We start from the raw sequence: 21,336 nt of genomic DNA on the forward strand, positions 1-21,336 counted from the left end.
GAAATAAGATTTATTAGAAAAACTCCTTAGTAGAATAGAGATGACAGAAGAGTCAGTGAACTTCAAAACAGATTAATAGAAAATAGCCTGAGTACAAAAAGGGGGGAAAAAGCCTCAAGGACTATTGGAACAATATGAAAAAGCGTTAACATTCATGTCATAGGAGTTCAGAAGGAGAAAAAGACTTGAGCAGAAAAAAATATCTGAAGGAATAGTGACTAAAAACTTCCTAAATTTTTGAATTTAGAAGTCCAAGGAGCTCAGGTGAATTACTTTTGCACTTTTGTTTTGTTTTTAGAGCTGTATTTACATGCGTTTATTTCATCTTTTCAACAAATGATTCTGGAGCATGTGAACATCTAAGCAAAAATATGAACCTTGACTTAAGTCTCACATCATGTATCACAGTTAACTCAAAAGGGGTTCAATGAATTAAATGTAAAGTGAGACCAGAAGACTTTCAGGAACTTAGGAGAAAATCTTTGAAACCTAGGACTAGACAAAGAGTTCTTAGACTTGACGTCAAAGCATGATCCATAAGAGTAAAAACTGATAAATTGGACTTCACTGGAATTAAAAACTTTTGCCCTGCCGAAGACCCCGTTAAGAGGATGAAACAAGACAAGCTACAGAATACGAGAAGATATCTACAAACCACATATCCCACAAAGGACTAGTATCTAAAATATATAAAGTGTTCTTAAAAGTCAACAGTACAAAGCAAAGAAATACAATTAGAACAAGCAGAAGACATGGACAAATATTTCACCAGTGGGAATACAGAGATGGCAAATAAGCACGTGAAACATCATTAGCCATTAGAGAAACGCCAATTAAGACCATAATGAGATAGCATTATACACATATTAGAATGGCTGAAACAAAGCTAATATGACCACGCGCTGGGGAGGAGGCAGAGCAGCTGGAGCTCTCGTACGTTGCTAGCAGAAGTGCAGAATGGTGCAGTCACTTTGGAAAAGTTTGGCAGTTTCTTACAAAATCAAATACGCTTACCTTATAACATAGCAATTCCACTTCTAAGTATTTATCCTAGATAAATGAAAACTTAGGTTCACATGAAAGCCTGTACATGAATATTTATGGCAACATTGTTCATAATCCCCCAAAACTGGGGACACTCCAAATATCCTTCAGTTGGTCATCCAAACAATGGAATATTACTCAGCAATAAAAAAGAATGAACTTCCAGTACACACCGTAACATCTTAAATGCATATGCTAAGTGAAAGCAGGCAGTCTCAAAAGATTACAAACCGTATTATTCCATTTATATGACATCTGGATGAGGCAAAGATACAGAGAACAGATCCGTAGTTGTCATGGGCTGGGGATAAAGATAGGGTCCCTACAAAGGGGAGGCATGAGAGAATTCTTTGGGTGTTGACATTGTTCCATATCCTATTTGTGACTTTTTGTAAGAATCTAAGGGTATTAAAACTCCTAAAACGCTGTAACAAAAATGAATTTTACTCCATGTAAATTTTTAAATAATCTCTTAAATGATACAAAAAAGTGACAGTGACCTTCTCTCCACCCATTCTAAATATCTCAAATCCCACCCACAGAAGGAACCACCACCAGCTCTTTCCCATGCCAGTAGCAGTCAGAGCTGCATCAGTATGAACAGCACACAGATGAATCCCCCCTTTTTTTAATCACAAAAATATTATACATGTTGGTTCACAATTTGATATTTTCACTCCACGATAAGACATGGGCCTCTTTTCTGATCAGAGTAAGTCACTTGACCTCATTCCTTTTAAGGGCTACATAGTGCCTGTACCATATTTTATTTAACCATTCCCTACTGAAGGGCATTCTGAGTGTGTTGAGGTTTTTTTTTTTTTTTCCTTTTGCTGCAGTAACCATTCTTGTCTATTTTATCTCTATGGAGTTACACTGTTCCTTCTGTAGGATAGATTTTTTTTTAATGTTTTTTTAATTTCCTTTTGAGAGAGGGAGAGAGCGAGCAGGGGAGAGACAGAGAGAGGGAGACAGAAGATCCAAAGCAGGCTCTGTGCTAACAGCAGAGAGCCCAACACGGGGCTCGAACCCACGAACTGTGAGATCATGACCTGAGCTGAAGTTAAACACTTAACCTACTGAGCCACCTAGGCGCCCCTAGATTTTTTTTTTTAATTCAAGTTAGTTAACACATAGTGTAGTCTTGGCTTCGGGAGTAGAACCCAGTGATTCCTCTCTTACACATGACACCCAGTGCTCATGTAGGACAGATTCTTAAAAGTGGGCTTTCTGGCTCAAGGGCATGTGCAGTTTTTAGCTTCAGATTGCACCCCCCCCCCCATAAATGTAGTACCAATTTACACCTCTTTGCATAGAGTAGAGAACCTCTTATTAGCACTAGATGAAAAAATCACAGGTTTTTTTTTCAATCTGATGGATGAAAAAGGTCCTCCTTGGTCAGTGGGTCCTGGCCATCTTAATGTGAAGTGTCTTTATCTTGCCCCCACGTCAGCTCTTTTTTTTTTTTTTTTTTTTTTTTATGTTTGTTTATGTTTGAAAGAGACAGAGTGTGAGTCGGGGAGGGACAGAGAGAAGGGAGACAGAGAATACCAAGCAGGCTCCAGGTTCTGAGCTGTCCGCATAGTCAGATCTCTTCGTCTTTAACCCAATGCCCACAGCACTTCCCTGCAACTCTCTCTTCCCAGGTCTGGGTCTAACCATGGAGCTTTCCTCTTTAAAACTCTCTATACCTTCCCACTGTATATGCCTTCCTGGGTGGGGGGGGGGGCATTTAGGGCTTTGTGGATTCTGGCCAAGGTTAACATTTCAGCCTTCCTAAGTTTGCCTGCCACTCGTTCACTTCCTCTGACATCTCCAGCCCCACCCGTGTCACCAGCTTCCCTTGGCACTCTGCACACACTCCTGCTTGCCCTGAATGCACTCTGCATTTCTGAACTCAATCTTGAGCTCCCTGAGAACATCCACATTTTTGTTTTTCTCTATGGAGTATCTGTGCTTGGGGGTCTTGTGGCCTGCAGTGGGTTCCCCACGGAACCCCGCCATGGTTTGCATGGACAGGTACAAGGGCAAGGCAGGGGGCTGGGTGGTAAGATTGAAGAGTGTGGGTTTGGAGGTTTTACTGCAAGGTCCACCTTTCAGGGGCTGTGGGATTTTGAGCAAATAAGATTCCTTAACCTCTAAGTCTTAATTTCCTCCTTTGTAAGACGAAGTTATTAGTAATGCACAAGGCAGCAAAAGCTTTGTAACTACAAAATGTGATGTAGTTTCCAACAGTACAGTCATAACTTCCTAAGGATGTACCAAAATATACTCATCTGAGTTGCATAGAACAACAGTATATGGGAATGGGATTCTCTCTGTCCCTGGTGAAACCAGTGAGGGCACCAACGCATAGATACGAGAACCCAGAGAGAGCGTGTGCGTAGAATATTGTGAGGAGTCCACCCCACCCCCTGAGAATATACAGGGGCCCTGAGAGGGGAGAGGAAGAAGGGGGATTTGCAAAACACTTTCTTCCAGGAGCACAGCTGCAGTTCTGTGAGCCCCCAGCTCAATGGCTTGGGGTCAGGAGGCCTCCCTTGTCCAGAGTCTACAAAGGCGCCTTGTGTGGGACTTCTGGAAGAGCTGGACAGGTGTGCCCTGCAGCTGGGAGACCAGTGCTGGATTAAGGCCACCATGGTTGCCACATAACACACCTGTGCTCCCAGAGCCCTGCCTGATGGAGAGGGCAAAGGGACACAGCAGCAAGAGCAGAGGAGGAGCTAAGTCACGGCCAGAGAGGCATAGCTGCAGATGAGCATCCCTGGCTCAGTCTCAGACACCTGCCAGCCCCAGATTGCATGGAGCCCACTGAGGCAATGGTAGGAGCCAATCACAGGAGAACCCTGCCTATTCTCCCCACCTTTCCTCCTTCCCAGACCCTAAGCACTTGGGAAAGGACCTCCCACCCCAGCTCAGACACCCTGCATTCAGGGGAACAGGAGACTTAATACTGACTCAACCTAAAATCTACATCATATTCCAAAGTGACCACAGTGACTGCTAGGACCTGAGAATGACTAGGAAGATACTGAGAATCTTCTGGCTCTATCTGGGGAAGGGTGATGGACTGTAGGAGATCAGGGTCATGCTGTGCTTTGCTGTGTCTAAAACTTGCCAGCCCAGCATTCAGGCTCCTGCAAAGGTGCAGCCCACCTCCTAGGGTGTGGAGAGGCAGTGCCCCCACCATCCATCTGCATGCTGCTGCCACTTCAGAGTGCACGGCAGCACTTTCTCCAGAGCAGCCATAACCTCATGCAGGGACTGAAGCCCCCTATGCACTTATCCCAGGGCTGATGGGAGAAGAGTGCACTTGAAGAGAGATGGCAGCGTCTTCATGACAGAAGTGGGCGAGTGTCCTGGGCAGAGAGTGCCAAAAGCCTGAGCAGTAAGACCATAGTTGAGGACTGTGTGGGCATCAGTGGGGTGGTCCTGGGAGTAGATGTCCAGATACAAGGCAGGGGGCACTGGCTGGTTTCAGGAGGGGAGGGTTCACCAGATCCTGGAGGGATCTGGGGGTGGAGGGCGGGGGCATCAGCCCAGTTCAGGAACTGGACCACCTGGTCAGACGGGTGCTCGATGTCGCCAGAAGGCAGCATCATGGGGCTCTCCAAGGCTCCCTCAGGCTGGAAGTTTGGAGCAGCATTGATATCACTGCTTCCCAGTGATGGACACAAATTGGGGTCATCACCCCTACAGGTTCAGGTTGATGGGTGCAGGGTGAGCCCCAGACAATGGGAGTATTAAAGACTCCACAAGTGATTCTAATGTGTGGCTAGCACTGAGAACGCCTGTTCTTGGGCAGCACTTTCTCAAACTTACAAATGTTTGTGAATCTCATTAAAATGAAGACTCTGATTCTGATGGGGACAGTACTGCTGGTGTACAGACCAACATTTGAGTAGCAAGGATCTAGATCTGCGTTAACCAACATGGAACTGTTAGCCTCATATGTCTGTTTATATTACTTTATTTTTTTATGTAAACTCTCCCCCCAACATGGGGCTCAAACTCACTATCAGCGAGTCTCATGCTCACTGACTGAGCCCACTGGGATCTCTAGCACGTGACTATTTAAATATAAACTTGAATGAATTAAAATTAAATTTAAAACTTCAGTTTCTCAGTCATACTAGCCACATCTCAAGGACTCAGCAGCCCCATATCTCATGGCTAGCTGACAGCACAGAGATCATTTCCATCGCTGCAGAAAGTTCTGTCGGATGGCACTCTTTCAGGGCAAGTAGCATCTTCTTGACACCCTGTAAGGGTTGTGCTCTGTGTTGTTCCCAAAAATGTGCCTGCTGTCAAAGCATCATTACACTTTCATCTGTGTGTGTGTGTGTGTGTGTGTGTGTGTGTGTGTGTGTGTGTCCATCTCCCTCACTACATCAGCTTCCCTTAGTCAGGGTCTACAGTGGATTTACTCACCACACTTATACACACTCTGTATAGTGACAATAATAGTTCATGTATATTATGCACTCACTAAGTGCCAAGGCTCATATTAAATGTTTTACATTTTAATTTGCAACAAGAATCCTATTTTATAAATGGGAAAGCTGGAACTTAGGCCAAAGAACTTGCCCAAGGGAACATAGCAGGTAAACTGTGGAGGGGAGTGTGGAACCACACAGACTACCTCTGCAGCCAGATGCTCTTCACTGTTATGCTATACTGTGGTGGTTCTCAAGTGAGGACAACTTTGTCCCCCGCAGACATTTGGCAGTATCTGGAGACATATTTGACTGTCATGACTGTGGTAAGAAGGAGGCACTACCAGCATCTAGCGGGCAGAGGTTAAACATACTGCAGTGCACAGGAAGGCCCCCAGCAACAAAGGATCATCCAGCCCCACCTGTCAGTAGTGCCAAAGCTAAGTAACTACTGTTTGCCACTCAGTGAGTAGATTATAACAGGGAGAGAATGGTATATAGGAAAGCTGTGGGGTCATACTCCTTACTATGAGAGGGTGTGTGATGTGGTGAATGAAGAGTAGAGGAAAAGCCTGCGTTTGGCAGTGTGACCCTGGACAAGTCCTTTACTCCATGAGATTCTGTGTTTCTGTCTCTGAAATGGGGATTGAAAGCAGGGTTGTGAGGTTCATTAGGAATATGGTATTGCTCTGAAAATCAAGACTGAATAAACCTGAGCTGTGAATGCTTCTTGGGTGGGGAGAAGTTTCCCTACCTGTTCAGGGGGAGTGAGGGCAGCCCAGAGGTAATAGAGGAAGGAAAATCTAAGCTCTGTGTACAAGGGCTATCCCTCAAACTAATGACTTGTTCTCTGGTGACCACTTGAGAAAGATCTTGCAGAATTCCAGCTGCCCCTGGAGATCCGCAAAGAATCCAAAGTGAGGTGTTTGTGTACATTTTGAATTATAAGAGGGTGCCATGTAATATAATAGTTTTGCTACCTTTTCTCCATCATCTGCTGTAGCTAAAAATTATCTTCAAATTAACAGTGCCTTTCCATCCCCATGTCCTTGTAAGGTCCCCGTTATATTACCTGGCGGTTACTGGACAGCAGCTGTCTCTATGCTCAGAGATGGACTTTGGTCACTGCCTTCTGCTTAGAGTCTGTTTTAATTGCACGGACAGTGGCAGTTAAGCAAATGGACTTTGAGTCCAAGCATGTGTATCACAACTCTGTGTCCTTGAACCTGTCTCTGGCTTCCTGGGTCTCCACTTTGAGATGTAGGGATCAGGGTGGGCAGCTTGGGAATGTCTGCCAGCCTTTACATGTGAAGGCTGGGCAGCTGCACCTGAAGTTCAGCAAAGAGCCTGGCAAAGCATCAAATGCCTGGGGCGCCCCCAATAAATGTGCTTGCATGTGACCAGGTTCCTGACCTCACACATCCAAATCCCAATACGATTCACAGTCATTTTTAAAAATGTTTAGGTTTATTTTATTTTTTAGTTTATTTATTTATTTTGAGAGAGAGAGAGAGCAGAGGAAGATCAGAGAGAGGAAGAGAGAAAGAGAATCCCAAGCAGGCTCCACACTATCAGCACAGAGCCTGACAAGGGGCTTGAACTGATGAACCATGAAATCAATTACCTGAGCTGAAATCAAGAGTTGGAGGTGTAACCAACTGAACCACCCTGGTGCCCGACATGCATTGATTTTTGTTTATAAATGCTTTTTCACAGATTTTGCCTATGAGCAACAGAGTCTTAAAGCAGTTATAGCTAGTGCTGTAACAAGAAAAAAAACCAGGCAGACCCCAGGACCCCCCCCTGAGAAAAAGACTCACATCAGTTCCCACTGTGGAGGCCTGCACAAATCCCTGCCCTGGGACAAGGACTGACCACTCTCCCCTGGTGAATATGCTGTAACATTGAGAAACCCGACTCCATCGGCCCTTTCACCAGGACTGAATCACTTATACAACCATGACTTCGTTATCAGTGTTGTTTGCCCTTCGTGGGTGAGCAAGTGTAAGATGTTCCCTAGAGACTTCCCACAATACCAGGGTAAAGGGCACAGTCTTGGCCTTCACAGGCTCTCACCTCTTATGATAGAAACAAGCTACCAGGACCATTTAAAACAACAGTGGCATTTTTTTTCCTGCCATGGGGGTTTGAAGATCACGAGAGAGACAATCTGTAGGTCTGAAGGTGGGTTTCAGGAGCTGGGGGGAGGAGGAGACCCTGGCAGCGCCTCCTGACCTTGGAATAGGGAACAGCGGTAAGAACAGTTTGGCCCCAGTGGCCAGGAAAGAGGCTCCCAGACATAGTAGCTGCCTTCCTTGAGAGCTCCATTTTGCCAGGGGCTGTGAAGAGAGTGTTTAGAGAGGTAAGTTCTCTGCCCTTGCTGATCTGTGGGGTCTTATTTAGGAGAGGAAATGGAGAACGGATTCAGGATAAGCCTTCAGAGGATGGAGGGAAGAGGGAGATTCGTGGGGTGATGGAGGACAGCAGTAGGAAGGCAAGTGGGCCAAGGACCTCAGGGTGCTTTTGAGGTCTGAGGGGAAGTGAAGAGGATGGGAAGCTTCTGCTGACCAGGGAGAGGGCATCCTTGAGAGAACCCTCACTCCCTCTGGCAGTAACCTTGCCTAACTGCAGTGTGGAAATAGCTCCACGGTGCAGACTTGCCTCGTTTCTGTATTTCGACAGGGACCCGGACTCCTTCCTGGTTGCTATCCAAGCACCAAGCGAATCCCGGTTATCTTAGAGTAGTTTTTGTGGGTTGTTTTTGTTTTTGTTTTTAATTTTTACTGAAGAGTGATACATATGCAGAGAAATACACAGATCATGTGTGTCTCAGTGAATTTTCACACACCAAACACACCAGACAAGAAACAGAATGAGACCAGTACCCCAGAGGCCCCTTGTGTTTTCTGCCAGCAGGCTCTGGAACTCATTCCCAGACTGTGGAATATGTGCTAGCTGTTGAAGGATCCCTCAATCTCTGATTGCCCTTGCAGGAGACCCGGTGTGCAGTGCACTGGAGAGATGTGTTAGATTAGAAACAGCCTTCCTGTCTGTAGACTCAGCACTTGCCAAAGGGCCTGGTGCCTCGTGGGCACTCACCAGGTACAGTTGATTCTCATTATGTGTAGTAGTTATGCTCCATAAAGTTGCTGTGAACAGTGAATTAGTGAATACTGAACCATTGCTCCTAGAAGAAAGAGTAGAAATCAGAGCTAGTGGGCCTCTGATTACAACATTTTGTCAAATGATCAGCAATACCCTTGTTTTATTTGTGTTTGTGTTTAAGACACTGTATTGTATGTATTGTTGATTAATTATCATCCCACTCACAGCCAACAAAACTGAAACTCATGCCTGAATGAAGTTCATTTGATACACGTATTTCCTCTGTGACACACCTAACAGCCTTTTTGTGGTCAGGAACACCAGACAGCACTTTAGCACTAGACATGGGGGCTATTTTACAGTAAAATCACCCCCAAAACCCCATAAAATGCAAAAAATGTGGCACCAAGTATACCTCAAAAAGGACATTTGTTCACAGTATGAGAGCAGAAACAGGAAAGAAACAGAGTCTCATCAGCTGGGACCGTGCTTGTCCAAAGACTCGAATTTTTCACTTCTCTGCACATGTCTGCAAATGACCATGAATGGTCATAAGAACTGGTGTGGGCGTTACAAATACATTATAGTGAGTAGGCAAATTCACAAATATGGAATCCGCAAACAGTGAGGACTGACTGTATTGGTTAAATGGGAAAGGTAGGAATGGCAATTAGTTCAATCTGGAGGTGGAAATAGAACACAGCCCATCACACATCATTCAGAATGGGAGCTTACTCTGTGAAAAGCCCTCACTCCCCAAACGCTCAGCACAGTTTTGAGACAAATGCTCACACAAGAATTAAAAGCCCAAGTTCCACTGTAAGATCACCCAGCCTGGCTCGTGGACAGAACTGGTGAAGAGCGACTGCAGACTTTGCAGGCATGTATTGATCAGGGGCTATCTGTGTAAGCTGAGATGGATAATCATTCAGTAAATGCTTAAAAAAACACCAAACCCTCAGCTTTCATATAGGAAGCCTGGCATATAGGAGCATGTGGGTGGCTCAGTCGGTTAAGCATCCTGCTGTTGGTTTTGGCTCAGGTCATGTTCTCACAGTTCATGAGTTCAAGCCCCATATTGCGCTCTGTGCTGACAGCGAGGAGCCTTCTTGGGATTCTGTCTCCCTCTGTGTCTCTGCCTCTCCCCTGCTCATTCTTGATCTCTCCTCTCAAAAAAAAAAAAAAAAAAAAAAAATATATATATATATATATATATATACATACATATATATATACGTATATATGTGTGTGTGTGTGTGTGTGTGTGTGTGTATAAACATTTAAAAAAAAAAAAGGAGCCTGACATAAACCCTTAACATAGGTGAGGTCCCATGTGTCCCCAGAGCCCAGGACCCCACCCCCACTCCAGCAATCCCCTTAGTGTGTGTTTACACATGTCATCACCTCCATGTAAATGAGGTCTGTGGCAGAGGACCTGAAGGGGAGGCAGAAACGGAGGATGTTTGCTGTTATTGAAACACCTAGGCACTGTTCTGGCTTCGGCTAATTGTGACAGATGTTAATGATACATGCACATTAGATCAGAAATCTTAGAGTGTAAACTCAGGCCTCTCCTTCCACAAAGAATGTTTTGCAAAGCTGGGAATGAGCCATTGATACATATTTTTAAGATATTTAAAATGACAGCGTAACGGAAAAAGATTCCAAGAAGCGTGCCAAAGTGTTAGCACACTCTCCTGGGTTATTGATTTATGGGAAATTTCCTTCTCCTTTATACTTTCATCTGTTTTCTGGATTTGTACAATGTGCATGTGTACTTTTATAAACAAGGAAGACATTTTGCGAAAGGAAAAAGATTCTTAAAAATTGTGGCTCCAAAAATTTTCAAGAGACATAAGAATCCTGCTGTCCCACTGTGTGTTGGCTTAGGGCGTAGATTTGCTTTATTTTTCTCAGCCAAAGGGCAGGAAATCCTGGTAGTTTACATCGTACAGCTCATTGCCTCTCACCCAGAAGACAGTCTTCATGACAGCTCCCACCTTCCAGACTCAGCTGTCCTGCATGTCATATGGGATGTAGACCACTGTTGGAGTCCCAGCCTCAATCCCTCAGCGGGTCCTTATAGAAGTCTTTCCAAATGAAAGAAACAGTACCTCAAGGCTGAATTGTAATAGGCACCAAAAAGGGGGGGAACCCATCACTGACTAGCAAGTCAAAATGAAGTAGTAAGAAGCATCTGCCTCACAGAGGGCTGGTTGAATATATCTCTAGAAATGGTTTCACACTGAGGATCTTCTGAATGGTTAATTTTAAGTCTTCCTGTATACAAATAGCTCGGTTAAAATGCCAAACATGTGTCCAGAAACTGTGTGGTTTTCTTCCCCATTGTATTTAGAGTTGTGTGTGATGGGGTATTTTCAGAGTGATATATATGGTAGGCTCCTGGGCAGATGGGTGAAAATTGGGCTGCCATCTTGGGCAGTGTGTAGCTGCATCAGGGCCTGTCTGCTAGCCAGCTGTCCACAGGGCATAGTGTCTACAGGGAGGAACAGAGTGCTATTCTAGAGAGTGTGGCTTCAGTGGGCACTGGGTTACTTGGGCCAGGCTCGTCCATGGCCGTGTTCAGACCTTGCTGGCCTTCCCACCCTCCGCAGCCCATGTGGGGCACAGCATATGCAGAGATGGCTAGGAGGAGGCCCCTGCCCTGATGGTATGGCTCATGAGGAGACCAGGACATGCAGAGCATCAAGAGTTAGTCTGCTTGGACTATCGCAGATCATGTCCTCAGGAACCAAGAGTCAGCCCGGCCACCTGGCCCAGTTAAAGGCTGGGAGACATCCCATTGCTTGCTTCTGTTTTCTTATCATGGGAGAGGACGTTGGTAAAGGGCTCATTGGTCTCCACCATGTCCTGGCTAGGATTTGACCAAAGTCTGCATCTCTTCTCAAGTGGGACTAACAACAACAAAATAACAACAGCACCTTTGCGAGGGCAGCTCACACTCTTTAGCTTACAAGATGCCAGGCACTGTGCTAAGTGCCTTCCATGCCTCATATCTCATTACACCTTCACCACCACGAAGGAGGTGTAGACAGCGCATGATCTCTTTCGGTCTTCAGTCACATTAGGAAAGGTACACACTGCTCCTTTCCTCATTTGACACCGAAATTGAGTCACAGAAAGATTCTGGAATTTGCCCCAAAGCACCTTGCTAGCCCGAGGCCTTAATCTTAGACATGGAGGCCCCAGGGCCACATCAGTAGCTGCTCCGTTTCCTGGCCCCAAGGAGGAAGCAGTCCTCATTACCGCAGCCTACTGAACCAACCACAAGAACCAACTCTCTTGGAAATGAATGCTTGAACAATAAATATACTTTTTAAACCAAACCCTTGAAGAAGGAGAATGTGTTAAGAAGAAAGAAGGAATCTGGAGAAAATCTAATGTATAAATTTCTCATAACCTCCCCCTTTGACAGAATTATATCCTCAAAATAACAGAAACAAAAATAATTTTCCTGATCAAAAGTTGCCCTCATGTGAAATTAAGTTATTTAGGGCAAGCGTTGTGGCTGTTACAGCTTCCTGCATCGAAAATGTTGTGCCTTCCAGAAGTTTTACTCTATATATGCTGTACAGCAGATCAAATTTGCTGTCTTCTTTTCCAGGGGAGACATTTTTGGGGGAGTCCATCTCTTTCAGACTCTCTGTAAAGGAGATCACACAGATACAGACATGAATCAGTGGTTTCCTGTGCGTGAGAAACGCTCCTGGGCTGTTGGTTGCAAACCCAGGCACACCCGACTGCTTAAAAACCTGTCGTCAAGTGGGGAGGAGAAATTGAGATGTCAGAGCCCTTTAGCCAAATCCCCAGAAGATTACGGTTGTCTGTGTATTGAGGCAGAAAGGAGTAAACAAAGGAGTGTTTTCAGCTCCTTTTATTTAATCTGCTGCCACATCTATATTAGCCTGGGATTAATGATATTTTGAACATGTTTAATCTCAGAAGCTTTTTTTATGGTTGAACCTTGCCCCTGAATATTCATGCAGTAGAGCGGTCACATGGTAAGATACTTGGCACCTGCAACCTGCCTTATCTTGCACATTACCTGTGTCTTCATTCCTCTCCCCTCCCTCCCCTTGTGGAGTATAGCACACGCCCCACAGTCCTTGCCCCTGCTGTGGCACCATGTGCAGGGAATGGGAGTGCAGACCAGAGTGGCCAGCTGGGCAGCTGGGTCTTCTGCCACAGAGCAGAATAGCTCTTTACCCAGCCGCTCTGCCTGCGCTCACCTGGCACAGGCACTTCCGTGTGGGCTCTGTGAGGCTCCAGGTGGAATCCCGGGCCTCTCTGAACCATGGTAGGAAGCTTCCTTCCCAGTGCCTGGAATTTCTCCCACCATTCCTGTGCCCTCCACCCATGAGGCTGGTCCTGAACTGTCCTGTGAAAGGGTCTGGAGGCCGTCAGGGTCCCTCTGGCCCACTCGCATTCCTGACATGACAAGGAATGAAGGGGTGAGGAGAGAGCACCGAATACTGAATACAAGGAGAGACCACCACTCAGGGAAAAGAAATAGGAACCAGAGAAGAAAAATGGTTGTTGAAAGATCTTGGCCGTGCACCTGGCCCAGTGCTTGGTGGCACTGCCGTTGTAGGTTGTTTGATGTCACACTGGCACAGCAGAGCATGGGTGCAGAGCTCACTCTGTCCCATGAGCCTGCCCATGAATGCCTGACACAGGTGTACACACTCACACACAAAGTACAGCTGCCCACTGACAGGCAAAGCCGAGGCCGGTGACCCTTCTTTGCTTGCAAAGAAATCTGCCAGCATGTTCTCCATGTAAGGAAAGAAAAGCCACCTCTTGCCAAGCCGAACCTAGCTACATTGTTTACAAGACCGCAGTTCCTATGACCAAACTGGACAGAATAGGATTTGCCTCTGGTCCAGTGAGCTGTCAGCCTTGAGCCTGGTCTAGGAGGGCCCCCAGCCTTGCTGTAGGCCTCCATTTTATTTTATTTTTTATTTTATGTTTGAGAGAGAGAGGATGCAAGGGAGTCAGAGACGGGAGGGGCAAGCGAGAGAGAGAGGGACAGAGAGAGAGAAGCAGGGCTCACCCAAAGCAAGACTCAAGCTCACCAATGTGGGGCTGGAACTCAGGAACTGTGAGATCATGACCTGAGCCCAAGTCTGATGCTTAACAACTAAGCCATCCAGGCGCCCCTGCTCTAGGCCCCTGATCCACATGGTCCCCAGGAATGCTACATAGCCCCTGTATAACCTTTTCCAGTGAGTTTTTAAATACTTTTTTTTGGCCCAAATAGGGTATAGAAATTCCTCAGAGCTGTCTTGTACCCTCGTGGTGAGAATGACACATGTGTCACTTGCCCTACACAGACCTGAGGGGCTGGAGAGCCACCCAGAGCACTGGGAGGTGCGGGGCCACTGTGGCATTTCGTAGCTGCCATTCAGCCTCTAAGTTAAAACTTGGGATGGAAATTTTCTGTGTGTCTGTAGTCTTGACAGAATTATTCAGAATATTCTGTTGACTGAGGTAATGAGTTTAAACCCGTAGTAAAATCCCTCTCTCCAGTCAGCCTGTGCTGTGGCAAAGGCTCCTGAGCAGCAAGCATGTGCAGGACAGAGCAGGGAGGACGGCACCACCACACGTCTCATTCCGGCCAGGACCAAATGGAGGGCACAACTGTCATTGAGTGTGAGGAAAATATCAAAGGAGAAGTGGAAAGAAGTCTTCTTAAGAAAAAAGTTAAAAGTCCAGGGACACCTGGGTGGCTCAGTCGGTTAAGCGTCTGACTCTTGGTTTTGGCTCAGGACATGATCTCATGGTTCGTGAGTTCGAGCCCCCACATCGGGCTCTGTACTGTTGGCATGGAGCCGGCTTCAGATCCTCTGTCTGTCTCCGCCCTTCCCCCTCCCTGCCCCCTGCTGCTCACTAGCACACTCTCTCTGTCTCTCTCTCTGTCTCTGAAAAATAAAAGAAAAAAGTTAAAAGTCTAGAAAGACCACGAGGTTTCCCTGGAATGAGAGATTGAGATTAAGGTAAGAGAAATGCAGACTTTCTGTAAAACATGGAACCACCTTCTGTGTGCTAGGCAATCACTGGGTTCTTCAGATGAGATATAAAACATAAAACAACATCATAAATGAGCTAATATTAGGACACTACATGGTGCATAGTCTGCAGAGTGTGTCTGTTAAATAAATAAGTTCTAATGACTGAAAGCATGTATCAGTGAGGCAGACAGTGAGCCAAGAAGTGGGGTAAATCTCTTAAGACAGATTAGGAGAGGGAGAGCATATTCATCTAGGCTGACCAGATAGGCTGACCAGAGTAGGCTTCATGGAGGAGGCAGCATCTGGGCAGGCCCTTCATGGGCAAGTAGGGATGATTCTGGAACAGGGTGTCTAATCCCTATCACCTCCTGGACTGTGGCCATAGCCTCCTTCCTCACCTCACAGCCTCCTATCCCTCCCCAGTCTGACTTCCTCTCCACACAGCCCTCAGAATGTGCCCTTGGTTCAAACCCCAGGACTCCCCATTACGGACAGGAAAAAGGCCAAGAAGACCCTTCTCAGTCTGTCCCTTCATGATCCATCAGCCCCTCTCAGCCCGCCTGCCTACTGCTCTGCCTTCTGCCCCTTCCACCTAGGAGGCCTTACGGTGCCCCTCTGGAAGGTTCCTTCTCCAGGTCCCAACCCAGACAGCACCTCACCCACCACCTACCAGTGTTAGGACCTTCATCCATCCAGCACTTGGTAAACTGTAGCATCTTCCAATTTCCACTACAGTTGATTGTTTGTGTTTAGTTTCCCGCACTAGATTTTGAGATTTTGAAAGAACAGGACAGTTGGCTGCTTATTTTTCCACCTTAGCATTTAGCACAGTCCTTGCACATAGGAAATGCCAAAGGGAGGGAGGAAGGAGAAAGGGAAGAAGGAGGAGAGCAGAAATGTTGAGATCTGGCTAATAGAAATGATTGTACATTTAGAAGTAGTCTGAGAAAATCTGAGTTTTGAAGTCAAGCGTGGAACAGAGAGAACATTTTGAAGAAGGAGCGATGAAGGCTGAGGGTCAGGAGCAAGGAGGAATTCCCAGGTTTGGGAGCAAGAGTCCGACAAGGACCCGGGGCAGGAGGGAGACACCCAAGGAGGACAGGCCTCCCAGGCAAGGTTAACGCAGTTCCATCAGTACGAGGGGTAGAGCAGGTAGAGAACATGGAGACCTCAGGATTTACAGTTCACAGTGGTTGGGTGGATGGAGAGAGCAGCGCTCATGTTGTGGCTGGGTCAGGCATTAGCTGAAGAGACACAGGCAGAGGCCATTGGAGGTGGAGGGTGGAGGAGAACAGAGGACTCGGGCTTCAAGGGGATGATGAGGCTCAGTGGAGACCGTTCTTTTCAAGCTGTGGGAGGCCCAAGCACTTTGCAAAGCAGCAGAGAAGAGGTCAGCTGCCAGGGAGAGCCTGAAGAAGCAAGAAGGGGCAAGGGATGAATGAAAGAGATAGAGCAGGGCTCCCTGGGGACCAGCAGGGTGGAGGCTTCAGGGAGCAGCCAGGAGAAGAGTGGAAGCCATTCCTGGCTGTCCAGTCCAGGAAGAGGTCAGCATGTGAAGCCAGAGGCCCTTCTCAACTCTGACGAGAGACTGAAGCTTGCAGGGCAGGGGCTCCTGTCCCCTGCCCCTCTTTGGTGACCGGGGAGCTGAGAGAAAGACTGCAGGTTAAACTGGAGACAGAAACCAGAACAAATAGAGTAATATCCTATCACGTCAGAGCCAGGGGTGGTATATGTCAAGCCACCAAGAACGAGAGGTCATCACAGATATCTGCACGAATTGCTGCGACATGGGCCCTGCCTTCACCTTGCTGACCAAGGTGCACTGTGTAGAAGGGAAAGCGGTCAGGGGCCAGGCATCTGGGGATACACTTCTGTCTTTGTTTTCTGAGGTAGCAAGCAAACATTCAGAAAGGCGGGCTTGTGGGGAACCTTTGGATTCGGTGTACTTTTTTTTTTTAATGTTTATTTATTTTTGAGAGAGAGGGAACATGAGCGGGGGAGGGGTCCAGAGGGAAGGAGACAGTGGATCCAAAGCAGCCTCTGTGCTAACAGCAGAGAGCTCGATGCAGGACTTGAACTCACAAACTGTGAGATCATGACCTGAGCCGATGCTGCTTAACCAGCTGAGCCACCCAGACACCCTGGATTCGGTGTACTTTTGATATGCCTGTGAGAAGCCACTATTTAAGTCATAGATTTCCTTGAAGAGTGTAAGCTTGCTTCTTTTTTCTGTGGATAAAGATAACAAATTTTCATCAAAGAAAATATGCAAATACAGAGATAAAAAGAGGGACTCATAGAGGCTCTTAGGTGGCTCAGTCAGTTAAGCATCCAACTTTGGTTCAGATCATGATCTCACAGTTTGTGAGTTCAAGCCCTGCATCATGCTCTGTGCTGGCAGCTCAGAGTCTGAAGCCTGCTTCAGATTTTGTGTCTCCCTCTCTCTGCACCTCTCCCATACTCACACTCTGTCTTTCTCTCTCTAAAAAATAAATAAACATTAAAAAAAAATTTTTAGGGGCACCTGGGTGGCTCAGTCAGTTAAGCATCTGACTCTTGATCTCGGCTCAGGTCATGTTCTTATATTTGTGGGTTCAAGCCCTGCTTTGGGCTCTGTGCTGACAGTATAGAGCCTACTTGGATTCTCTCTCTCCCTCTCTCTCTGCTCCTACCCTGCTCACACTCTATCTTTCTCTCTCAAAAATAAAAAAATAAAGAAACATTAAAAAAAATTTTAATAAACAAAGTCACTATTTCTGTTCTCTCTAGAACATTAAGGAAACCAACTGTGGCTAGTTTTGGTGTCACTCTCCACAAAAGGAAGGTTATGCTTACAATTAAAAAAATAATAATAGTGTGTCTACAAAACTTCCAAGAAAATCAGGAATCACATAGTATGTACTAGCCCAAAATGCCAGGCTTATATTAAAGAAATCTTATTTATATACTGATTTTTATCTCATTCCAGAAAGTATCCTGTGGGAGGAATGTGGCTTTTAAATGTGCATATAGGAGCAGTTGCATTTAATTTTTTGTGGCTCAGACTAGAGGAGCATCATCTCTTTGATGCATCTTTAAGTGAGAAAACCAAGTCCCCTGAAGAAAAGCAATGGTCTCACCAGAGAAGCTTCCCAGACCCTCTCTCCTCCTCCCTCATACACCCTGGCCTCCAGCTCCTCTGTGCAGTGTTCTCTGTGTGGGAGAAGCCAAAGGTGAGACTGGACAAGGGCTGGGATGTTTTGCATAATCTTGTGTCTTTACCCACAGAGAAGGGTCCACCTCCTGCAGCCGAGGGCCAGCCTGCACCACCCTGGATCACTATTGCTCGGCAGAAACGGCGAGGGACCCCCAACCAGCCCCCTAACCAGGAAGACAAGCCTGGGGTCCGTACCCTGAAGTCAGAAATAGGAAAGCAAGCCAAGGCGCCCGAGAGAGCCCAGGTGCTTAGAGCAAATGCTTTCTGTCTCTATAGATAGAGGGTGGGACCAGCCAGCTAGAGCTGAGGCCCGGCACCCCACACATTCTGCATGTTCATTATAGAGACCCTTGCCTCTGACAATTGCTAATGGGTGCCCTCATTGTGAGCTGGACTGTTAGAAGTGGGTGGATCGCTTAGGCAGCTCGCTGCACCCTGCCCCCTGGGCAACACAGCTCAGCATCTGGAGAAATGGAATGGGGTTAAAATAACTTCTCAGATGCGTGGTGACCATGCCAGCAGCTCCATCTCGGCTCGTTGCACGGTAATGGACAAGCCCTGCTTTTGCTGCTATGCTGGCCACCTGCTGGGGCTTCTTGTTCCTCACGTAGGGCTGCAGGGCTGGAACCTGGGTTTCCACTTCACACTCTGCACTGAAACAGCTTTCTCAACCCCAGGCATCTATGCTCACAAGCAGGATGAGACCCTCAGCTTCTGTATTCCCCCTAATAGCCACCATGATAAACCCATAAGCGTGTTTCAGCCATGTGAGGAAATGAGCCCCAGCCTCCAACAGCATCTGTTTTCCTTTGTTTGAAACCAAACCTCCATCGTACCCAGCCCTGAAACCCTGCATGCAGACTAATGGAATTTCTAAAGTGAATACTAACCATTTGGGGCATCCATGTTCATACCAGGTGTCATAAAAATTTCAAAACTATTTCCAAACAATTCATTATGACTTTTAAATGGAATCCCTGCCATCTGACACGCAGGGCTGAGGCCAGGTGTGGGGACAGGGCAGAAGCCACGACGTCTGTGTGGGCGTAGCAGAAGGCCCCACACTCGCCTGAGTCTGACATTCTAAAGGCTCCTCTCAGCAAGGGCACAAATTAGAGCTCTGCCAAGAAAGTACCGGTGGCATGACTCAGCTCAGCAGAGAAGTTCTGTGGCCCCGCTGCTGTTGGTTATGTTTGCCCCCTCTCGGAGTGTCAGTGACCAGACAGAGGGTGTCTCTCTTGTGTCCTAATAGGAGCCCATGAAGCAAGCTGACTTTGTCCGCAGCAAGTCTTTCCTGATAGCTCCTGCCAAACCCACTGTGGACCGGAGGCAGGGGACAAAGCTTCGCCTCCAGGAGGGGCTGCAAAGAGGAATCTCCTTGTCCCATCAGAACTTGGGTATGAAACCTGCAAGCAGTACCAAATACAGTAAAACCTTGTTTTGCGAGCACAGTTTGTTCTGGGAACATGTTTGTAATCCAAAGCACTCATATATCAAAGCAAATATCAAGAACCATTGGCTCAGTTGTGACTATGTGATGTTCGGCATCACGAACTACTCATATTGCAAGACATCGCTCGTTTATCAAGTTAAAATTTATCAGGAATGTTTATTCATCTTGTGGAACACTTGGGACACTCGCAGAACAAGTTACTTACAATCCAAGGTTTTACTTTGAAATATGTTTCCAGAACTGGTCCTGCTTTTCTTGTTTTCTTTTCTGAATTACTTTGCCACATTGATTTTTTAAATGGCTTTTGCTGAGATGTCACTTCCATGTCATAACACTCACCCATTTCCAGTGTACAATTCAGCAAGTGTATATTGACAATAAGTGTATATTTACTGACTTGTACAACCATCACAATCCAATTTTAGAACACTTCCCTCACCCTAAAAAGAAACTCATGCCCATTTACAGTCATTCACCGTTCCCAACCCCAGGGCTAGGTAACCACTAATCTACTTTCTGTCTCCATATACTTGCCTTTGGGGACATTTCTTATAAATAGAGTCATAAAATATGTGTTCTTTTATAGGTAGCTTTCTTTCACCGAGCATAGTGTTTTTGAGAATCATCTCTGCTATCGCATCGGTATTTTTAAATCTATTTTTAATAGATTTAATAGATTTAAAATACACAACAAAATCTACCATCCTAGCCATTTTTAAGTATACAGTTTGGCAGTGTTAAGAATATTTGCACTGTTGTGCAAACTGATCTCCAGAGTTTCTGCAGTTTTATTCTGAAACTTTCTCTTACCTCACTGTGTTGCTGGAACCATTTTGAGCCTACCGTTCTTAAGTCTTTTTGTTACATAAATTATTCTATGCTTGAATCTTCTTTACGTGTTTACACATTAATAGATTTTGTGTTTGAGACCACAGCTAAGACCTTGACGTATATTTTAAAGAAACGCAAGAGGCTTAAGTGGAAATCCAAACTCATTTCTCATGTTTCTGTTTGTTTTGTCTTCTTTCCAGCGGCTCAGTCTGCAGTGATGACGGAGAAAGAATTGCATCAGCTGAAGAGAGCCAGTTATGCCAGTGCAGATCAGCCATCCTGGATGGAACTTGCCAGAAAGAAATCTCAAGCTTGGAGTGACATGCCCCAAATTATAAAATAGGCTGACAGCCTGCTGCTAAAGAACGTCCACTACCTTGACGGGTCACTTACTTAAAAACTGCCAGTGAATCAAGGCAAACAAACTGTGAAGCCGAAGAGTGATTTTATCAAGTTATGGGAGAGCGAGCCTGGGGAAGAGGAAGGAACCAGGCCAACAAAGACAGACACACAGCCACAATCCTGGGCCAGAGGTGCCCTAAAACAAGCGCACCATTGAAAAGGGCCAGGAACAAGGTCCTGTGCCCAAAGGTATGAATGTGAGTCTTTGAGAATTGCCTTGATAAAGAGGGCTTGGCAGGAAGAAAACAGAAGTGAGCAGTGAAAGCCTTAGTCGGAAGCTCCTGCAAGGACAAAGGGGAGGGTCTTCCAGAAGAACGTGTGTCTGTGCTTCCACCTGAGGTCAACTTGTGTCTCCGGGTGTGGTCTTGCCTGTGGATCCTGTCTTCTTTCAATGTTTACTATTAGGCATGACATTTTTGGTAAAACAGGGATGCCGTTTCCAAGAGCAGCTATTAAACAGTTTTCCTGAAGACAGTCTCTCTAAGAAGGAGCAGAAGGAACATAGCCGGGTTCATCAATTCATAGACTGTTTCCAAAAATAATTTTTAAACTTTTCCACAAGGCATCTGTGTCCTTAACCATTGCACAATGCATTGCCTGTTCAATAAAAGGTTTCAAACATGCCTCTGTCCTATGCGTAAATGTTCTTTCTAGTCACACTTGGAGAATGTCCTCCAGCAGTGAGTGAAATGCGATGTGTGGAGTTTCAGTTAGTATATGTATCATTCAGAGTCTCAGTTGGGTTGATTTGGGGGTTTGGGTTTTTTGAGATTCTTTTTTTCCAATAAAATTTTCAGTGTTTATTTTTGGAAATCAGAAGATAATGTAGGTTTTTTT

The 21,336-nt window shown here is 46.0% G+C and overlaps 1 protein-coding gene across 3 annotated transcripts in view; it reads left to right on the forward strand.

Moving 5' to 3' along the window:
• CRACDL (CRACD like) overlaps nucleotides 1–21,122 on the forward strand; it is a 145,239-nt gene extending 124,117 nt beyond the window's left edge. For all 3 annotated transcript variants that reach the window (XM_045445764.1, XM_045445763.1, XM_045445766.1), the window contains exons 8-10: nucleotides 17,885–18,057; nucleotides 19,066–19,210; nucleotides 20,298–21,122. In XM_045445764.1, coding sequence (XP_045301720.1) covers nucleotides 17,885–18,057; nucleotides 19,066–19,210; nucleotides 20,298–20,440 — 461 coding nt within the window. In that variant the 3' untranslated portion in view covers nucleotides 20,441–21,122. The remainder of the gene's footprint in view (nucleotides 1–17,884; nucleotides 18,058–19,065; nucleotides 19,211–20,297) is intronic.
• Nucleotides 21,123–21,336: the final 214 nt, after the last annotated feature.

This window comes from Leopardus geoffroyi, chromosome A3 (assembly GCF_018350155.1).
Source record: "Leopardus geoffroyi isolate Oge1 chromosome A3, O.geoffroyi_Oge1_pat1.0, whole genome shotgun sequence".
Classification (NCBI taxonomy): domain Eukaryota; kingdom Metazoa; phylum Chordata; class Mammalia; order Carnivora; family Felidae; genus Leopardus; species Leopardus geoffroyi.